The sequence below is a fragment of the Diospyros lotus genome, chromosome 6, assembly GCF_014633365.1.
Source record: "Diospyros lotus cultivar Yz01 chromosome 6, ASM1463336v1, whole genome shotgun sequence".
NCBI classification, from domain to species: domain Eukaryota; kingdom Viridiplantae; phylum Streptophyta; class Magnoliopsida; order Ericales; family Ebenaceae; genus Diospyros; species Diospyros lotus.
In genome coordinates, this window is record NC_068343.1 from 33,511,117 (window position 1) to 33,519,275 (window position 8,159).

Sequence of the window (8,159 nt, forward strand, 5' to 3'; positions counted from 1 at the left end):
AGATTTGAGGGCACCTTACCTCTCAAAATGAGGATCACCTAAATTACATATAAGGACGTTTATATTTCATTAATGGAGTTAAATTTATCCCAAATCATACCCTAACCCAAAAATTAAACTCAAACTAGAGGTTCATTTGCATCACACATACTTTGTTATCAGAGTTCTTGCATTAAAGTTGCGTGAGTTATGGCTCATTGATTTCAAATAACTTTACTAAGGATTTGACTTTAAGCTTAATTTGGGATTATCGTCCTTATATGGTCTCCCACAACTTGTGCTTTCGATTTTAACAAAGGAAACAAATCATAGATAGATCTTTAATCTTTGTCTAGGCCAAGTATCGAATTTGTGACCTACTAGTACTGACCCCAACATATCATTTGCTCGCCACTTGACCTAGAGACTTAAGCTTAACTTTGTCTTTGGTCTAAGTTGTTAGAATTATTATTTTTATATTTCAACTATACTTGAGACCAAGCTCGAAAGTAGAAAGTCCTATTTGGTTTTTATTTTTTTTGTTAAAGGAAAAGATCAATTTGACTACGAGTCCAAAAAGATAAAAGCTTATTTAATTTTTGTTTTTAAAATAAGAGAGTTAATTTGACCCTTAGACAAAAAATTTGACAGAAAGTGGAAACTAATTAAATTATTTATCTGAGAGGTGATATATACATATATATATATATATATATTAGGTTTTATGGAATCCAAAATGAGAAATGAATATGACATGAAACGAAAATAAAGAAATATCAATTTGTAGAAAAGTAGAGGAAATGGAAACGCAAAGAAATGTGTAAATAAAAAAATATAAGGATATTTTTATAAATATATTTTTTAATATAAAAAATTATAAAAACTAATTATTTAATCATATATAAATATAAATTCCATTATCCATTCAAGCAAATATCAACACAAGTTGCTTCTATCTCTAACGTGATCGTCAAGATAATAGAGATGGAATTGCTTCTATCTCTAATGTAGTCTTGAAACAAAAACGTGTTTCAAAATCTGAAATGAATTTTTAACATTGCGAAATGATCTTAAAACGTTTTCAAAATTATAAAAATAGCCTTGCTTCCGTCTCTAACATGGTCACAGAAACGTAATTCAAAACGGAAATGAGTTTTTAATATTTTTTAATATTATAAAATGATCTCAAAATTATAAAAATAGCCCAAAAAATTTTTTTTTTTTTTTTGTGTTTCTTGGTGTTTCAGCTAAGAAACGTCTCAAAAATGTCGAAACAGTATAGTCTCGATATTTTCATACTTCAAAGTATATAGGCAAATGTAAACGTGCACAGAAGGGAAAAGGTAAACTTGCGGATGATGCAGGGAAGAGCGAATGTTTCAGACAGACACAAAGCTTAGAACAGATTGCTCCCTACGCATGCACTTGCATGGAATACAAGCTAAAGGGTGCCCTCGCTCTGAAGAAATTCATTCATTAATTAACCACTCAACCACTGTTAAAGAACTTCCTCCATCATCATCATCATCATCGAGCGAGCGAGCATGGCCATGGGTGATGAACAGCAACAAACCAAACGCAGCACCAGTACTGGTAGTAGCAGTCCCAGCAGCTTGAGGCGGAGGAGGAACCCCCCAGCTCTTACCGCCTTGCCCCAACAGGTTTTAATTACTGTAATTTGGCTTAATTTTGGTTTTAATAGTGTAAATAGTCGTTGTTAATTAATTCGTGATGATCGTCATCGAAAACAATCTTGTGAATTAGGAGAGGGAGTTGACGTCGACGATGCTGCCGCCGCCGGTGGTGGAAACTGATGATCGAACACCTGTTTCTTCACAGTCCAGCTCGTCGCTAGAACAAGAAGAAGAAGGCGACGATGACGATGACGATGATGATGACGACGTCTATGATTATGATGACGAGGAAGAACTATTCCTCAACTCCCAAGAACATATGGAATTTTCCGAGGGAGAAGACATCAACAGTGATCAGGTTTTGCATAACTTTTATATAAATATATATATAATATATAATCACACTTTTGTTGTTGTCGAAATATAATAATAAATTTAGGTCAAATTTATATTTTTATCATTTTATATTTTTTTTTGTAGCAATTCAAATTTTTCGTTATTTCAATTATATATATATACTTATATTAAAGACTCAATTTACCCTGATGTTCTTTTCGTGTGACAATCTGAACTTTTTATTGTTTTGATTATATCCCTATAATTAAAATAATAAAAAATTTAAATTGTCACATAAAAAAAAAATCAAAGTATAAAAGTTAAATTGACTTAAAAATATAGGTATAGGATATGATCTAAATAATGAAATATTTGGTAGCCACATGAAAAAAATGTAAAAGTATAAGGGCAAAAATATAGCTTTGGCTATAAATTTATGACTATAGGAAATTATTCGTTTTGAGTTTTTAGTTTTTGAGAGACTTGTAAAACAGAAGAGAGTCAACGGCATAGGGCGTCTTTTACATAGGCCCTCCGATGTTTAAATCAGTTTTAGTTGAAAAATAAAAAAATATTTAGGTGGCTTGTATAAGAATTCTTGTGTACCTCAATTAGAAAAATAACTCTTTATTTATAGAAATTAAGACTGACAAGTAAAGAAATATTCACGTCTTCTAGAATTGTTTATTCTTAATCTTTAGGCAAAGATTTCATTGATGAATTAACATATTGTCGACGAATCATAATTTGAAAAGTTTCTCAAAAACTCTCTAAGACTCAAAAGATGCTCCTAAAAGGATCTCTAAAAAAATACTCTTATCAAAAAATCTCCTAGCCTCCCTCTTGAGTTTGGACTTAGTTTCTTGGGCACCAGGAGCGGATGCATGTGTGAGTTGAAGACTAGGGCAGCTCACAATTAAAAATATTTTTTTAATATAAAAATTATTTTTTAATATAAAAAATAATAAGTTTTACTAATAATTCAGTCAAAAAAAAATCCAGCCCACCCCAAAATTTATGATGTGTAATTTTATATCTCCACAAAAAATTTTAGTCTCCCTCTACATGGATTTCTGGATCTACTCATGTTGGGCACAATATATATATATATATCTCAACGAGCAGAGTTACATTAATGCTGAATGCCTTTGATCTCCAGTAATTAAGATTCCTCTCAAGTAAAGAATGAATGAATTAACGTCGGAATTAATTAAATGCATTTTAATTACATTTGCTTAATCAATTCCCTATATATGGCGATGAAGCTGCAGGAGGAAACGGAGGAATCCGACGTCGATCCAGATGAGCTGTCATACGAGGTGGGTAATTAATTAACTAATCCAACAATGATGAAGGCCATATTTATATTTTTACCTAAATATTTTTATATTTTTATGTATTTATTTAAATTTTTCTTGTTTTGACTATATCTCAAAACCTGATTTTTGAGTTAATTAATCACTATACTTTGACCTTTTCTTTTTCTGTGTCAACTTAAGTTTTTTGTTGTTTCGATTATACCATTAAACTTGATTTTTGAGTTAATTTAATCATTGTACTTTAACATTTTTTTAAGTATGATAATATGAATTTTTTGTTATTTTGATTACCCTTGAATTTGTATTTTCAAGTCAATTTAACTCTAGCACTTTTATGTATAAAAAAAAAATAAAATACATATCATATTTTGTTCACATCAAAGCACAAGAGTTCAATTGATTTAAAAATATAAATATACTAGTGTAATCGAAACAAAGAAGAGCTGGGGTTATTATATGAAAAAAAATTAAAATACAAGCATTAAATTGACTTAAAAATGTAGGTACAGTGATATAATTGAAATAACAAAAAATTCGAATGATCACAAAACAAAAATATAGGTGTGGCCATCAATTATTCAATCAATTAATGGATGATTACAGGAGCTAATTGCTCTAGAAGAGATGGTCGGAGAAGAAAATCGAGGACTACCACCGGAGAAAATCTCTTCCTACTTGCATTCCTACGCTCCTCCATGCCTCCATGGCAACCAACCCGTCCACCTTGATCGGTCAGTCACTTCTTTTTTCTCTCCCTCCAAGTTGGGTTTTAAATTAAAATGACTGTAAACTTTTTAAATTATCATTTTACCTTCAAATATAATGATAATATCCGCGGTATCCCCATTGTAACTAAAGAGAGGTGACCTATTTTATGCCTTTTAAGGAAAAAAATAATTAAAATATTTTAAATATAGCTCGCCTTCAATGTAAAGAGATGAAAAGAAGTATTGTTTGCAAGGCTTTTATTATATGTATATAGAGAACATTTCTCTACTATATTAGTTCTTATTCTGCCAAAACCTCATTAACTCTTAATGATGGAAAAGAAAAATAAATCAAGTCAACCTCATTAATTCGGTCGCTTATGTTTTTCCACCATTATGAGTTAATAGAGTTTTGAGAAGATACAAATTAATACACTGAGAAATGTTCTCAATGTACATTTAGTAAAAGCCTTGCAAATGTTACTTCTTTTCGTTTCTCAACATCTATATAAATATGACATTTAATAATAATAGTTTAATTTTTTTAAACTATAAATAAATATGAGTGAGTATATAAGTGTATTGGTAATATTGTTCCGCTTGTTTTATTTTGACTTGTAATGGTAATTAGAAAATAGTTATTTAATTATTTATTTTTAAATAAAATATATAAGTGATATTACAACAACATCCTCGAGGTTTAGTGAAATTACGTGTGCTACCCTTATATTTCTAAAAATTACAAGAACCATGATTAACTTTTGAAAACTCGGTACATTTTACTCTTCATCGTCAATTAATGGCTGTTAATTTTTTTTAAAATACCCAAAATTCCCTTTCCACGCTCTTATATCCCTCTTTCTCTTAGTCCTTTTATCATTGTCAACCATTAACTAAGACATCGTTAGACATTATTGTGAATTATATTTTTCCTCGTCTATCTCTTCCTTATCACTTTTTCTTACCCAATCCCTACACTACAAATGCTTTCTCGTTCTGGCAAATATGTATATATGTATATATATATATATGTAGAAAATATAATTATTTGTTAAAATATTTATATGTATACAAATTTGAAAATGTATTTGTTAAAATATATTTATTTCCAGAAATATTTATATACTTTAAGTTTTAATATATATATATTTTTATATTAATATATATTTTATACTTTGAGAAAATTACTTTTCCTATGTTGTTTAAATTTATATTTTAGAAAATATCTTTCATACATACATACATATATATATATATGTAAGAAAATAAAACTATATATTTTAATCTATTGTTACATTTTTATTCTTGTAATTAATATGTATTTTAAAATATTAAAATATATTTTATGTAAAAAATAGGGAGATACAAAATAAAAGTCAAGGGCAAAATAGTCATTTTACACTTATTAACAACATGGGTCGTCTTTGTAATGTTTAAAAATAAAAAGGTAGCATGTGTAACTTTATTAAACTTTAGAAGAGGTTATGTAATATACAATTTTGAAATTTCAAAAATCAAATCTATTGTTCGCCAAAATAATATAATGGATAAACATTAGAAAGACAAATTTATAGTTTTGGTTATAAGTAATAGAAATATTGAAATAAAGTGGTTTGTAGGTGCGTGATATGTCAAGCGGAGTACGAAGAAGGAGAGATGCGGGTGGCCCTCTCTTGTCAACACCTTTACCACTCAGATTGTATACGCAAGTGGCTCCTACTTAGAAAAGTATCACTACTTAATCCTTACGTTTCTTTTTTTGTTTTCCTTATTCAAGATAGTATTTCAAATTAAGTGTCAAATAAGTTATTTTATTTTAGTTTGGAGTCAAATTGATTACTATATTTTAAAAAGAGTTAAATAAGTTATTATACTCTTAAACTCAAGATAATGTTAACCATAATGCATGGTATATATTTTATTTTAACACGATGTTTTAATTCCATTAATAATGTAAACTTTATACCCAACTAAATTGTAATTCAAAAATTATACCTAAACCAAATCCATAAGAGAGTATTTGTGATTGTGATCTAGGGTTCTTGAATGGAGTGCATAACACAATAAATTTGAGTATACAATATAGTGTACAAATATGTAGAAATAACACTTATTTAGGTTTTTAATTTTGTTTCCTAGGTTTTCCCAAACTAGTAAATAATAATGTTTTTGCATTTCTCTTCTTTCAGACTTGCCCCATATGCGGCATTGAAGTTTCATCATCATCCAATGTTGCTGGTACTTTTTAGCACTTGGTCAAGTTCCTGATGGCAACAATTGTACATATATGTTTCATCAATTGTACCATATATAGTTTTTGTAAAAGAGTTGATTCATATTGCAAGATGCATTAATTTCTACCTACAAATAATGTTGTTAGGTTTATTAATTGAATTGATGTTTCGTACACGTGCTATATTATTGTTAATTTTTTCCCAAGAAAAAAACCTTCGTATAGTTTTTTTTTTCTATAAATAAGAAATTCATAAACAAAAAATAATTAAATGCGTAAGTGTCTACAACAAAAGTTGGGGCATACTTCGCTCAAAACAAAGAAACAATACAACTACAACTAGCAAAGAATAGGAAGCTACAAGCTACAACAAAGGTCTCAAGCAGACAAGGCAAAAAACATACATGACGATGAAAATATTGTACAATAAAGTATAGAATGACAACTGACCCATAATAGAAAAGGCCAGAGAGAATAGTAGAGGAGCCTGTGGGGAACCAACGAAGCCAAAAGCCACTGCCCCCAAAACAACCCCCATTCCAAGATGAAATTTGAAATATGAGTAAATTATCAAGTTCCACAGTATTAAGTGTGATAATTGCGACTCAAAATTCTTGTTTATCTGTGATTGAGTTTCGTAATTTGACCGTGACTATAACTTCGAATTTGACTATGATTATGATGTTGTCAAATTTAATTTTATGTGAAATTTATCTCATCTAGAGGATATACTTATGCATTATCTTCTGATCAGGATATGATTTCATGTGTTCATCCATAGATGATTTTAGGTCTATAAATAGGTGCTTAGGTCACATGAAATAAGACAGTGTGTATGCTAATATCACTTTTGTATTATCAATTTTTGGTTAGTGATATTTTGTTCTTTCTGCCTATGATTTTTTTCAATTTGGATTTTTCACGTTAAATTATGTGTTCGTGTGTGGTTGATTGGTTTGATTATTGGTTTGTATTCGATCCAATTTCGTAACATTAATTTGGATGCCTCAATGGAAGGAGGAAATTAGCCAACTAGAAACCACCAAAGGACCCTGACGTTGCCCTAGGGGAGGGGGGGAATCGTCAATTCCAATAACTTCCACCGTTAAAGACAACCCTATTCCGCGATGGAATTTGAAGTATGGGCAACTGTCAAATTCCATGGTATTATGTGTAACACCCGGTGTAACCGGTGTTAAGAGAATAAGAAAGGAAGTAAGTAAACTTCCAAAAATACCCTTGAGAAGGTGATGGATCCTTGAGATTGAGAATGCCCATGAGAAGGGTATTTTGGTAATTTGGATAGAGAAATCCAATAAAGGGTATTTTGATAAATTAAAAATAATTCCTATGAAGAATTAGGTGTGTAAGTGAATAAAAATCCCAATTTGATATTTATGTGGAGATATATGGGATTAATAAATTCACAAAGAGTAATTGAGAATTTTGGAATTTAATTCCATAAAGGAAATTTAATTTTGAAATAGGGAAAATGGTGGAAATTAAATTATTTGAGGAGAATAATTATATTTTCCCTAAGTTGTGAATTAATGTGGTAATGCCACTTGGAGAGATGAGATTAAACTTGGAAGCCAAGGTTAGTGTCTTGTTGTGACACTTGGCATTTTGTGGTTCAAGTATAATTGGAGAAGGAATTAATTAAATGCAAAAGAAATATTAAATGGTCTTTCATGCATTTAATAAGAGGCATGATTATATGGATTAAAGAAAATCCAAAAGAAAATGGTAAATGGTCACCATTAATGCCTTGGAAAATATGAGTTATTTAAATAGAAAAGAAATTATTTATGTCTCTCAAATGTGATGTTGGAAATTAGTCCCATTAATTTAAATGGGAAAGAAATTATTTATGTCTCTCAAGTGTGATGGATGTGAAATTAGTCCCATTAATTTAAATGGGAAAGAAATGGAAATTAGTCACTCATTTATG

The 8,159-nt window shown here is 29.6% G+C and overlaps 1 protein-coding gene across 3 annotated transcripts; it reads left to right on the forward strand.

The window, feature by feature from the left end:
- Positions 1-1,385: 1,385 nt before the first annotated feature.
- LOC127804791 (E3 ubiquitin ligase BIG BROTHER-related-like) lies at positions 1,386-6,354 on the forward strand. 3 transcript variants are annotated; one of them, XM_052341817.1, is made up of 6 exons: positions 1,388-1,640; positions 1,744-1,971; positions 3,215-3,268; positions 3,872-3,999; positions 5,595-5,703; positions 6,165-6,354. In XM_052341817.1, exons 1-6 carry the CDS (start codon positions 1,524-1,526, stop codon positions 6,222-6,224), a joined length of 696 nt encoding a protein of 231 aa, XP_052197777.1. In that variant the 5' UTR covers positions 1,388-1,523; the 3' UTR covers positions 6,225-6,354. The 3 variants fall into 3 exon arrangements, with proteins under 3 accessions (XP_052197779.1, XP_052197777.1, XP_052197778.1); XM_052341818.1 differs by having other exon boundaries at positions 1,389-1,640; positions 3,221-3,268; XM_052341819.1 differs by lacking the exon at positions 5,595-5,703 and having other exon boundaries at positions 1,386-1,640.
- The last annotated feature ends 1,805 nt before the right edge of the window (positions 6,355-8,159 follow it).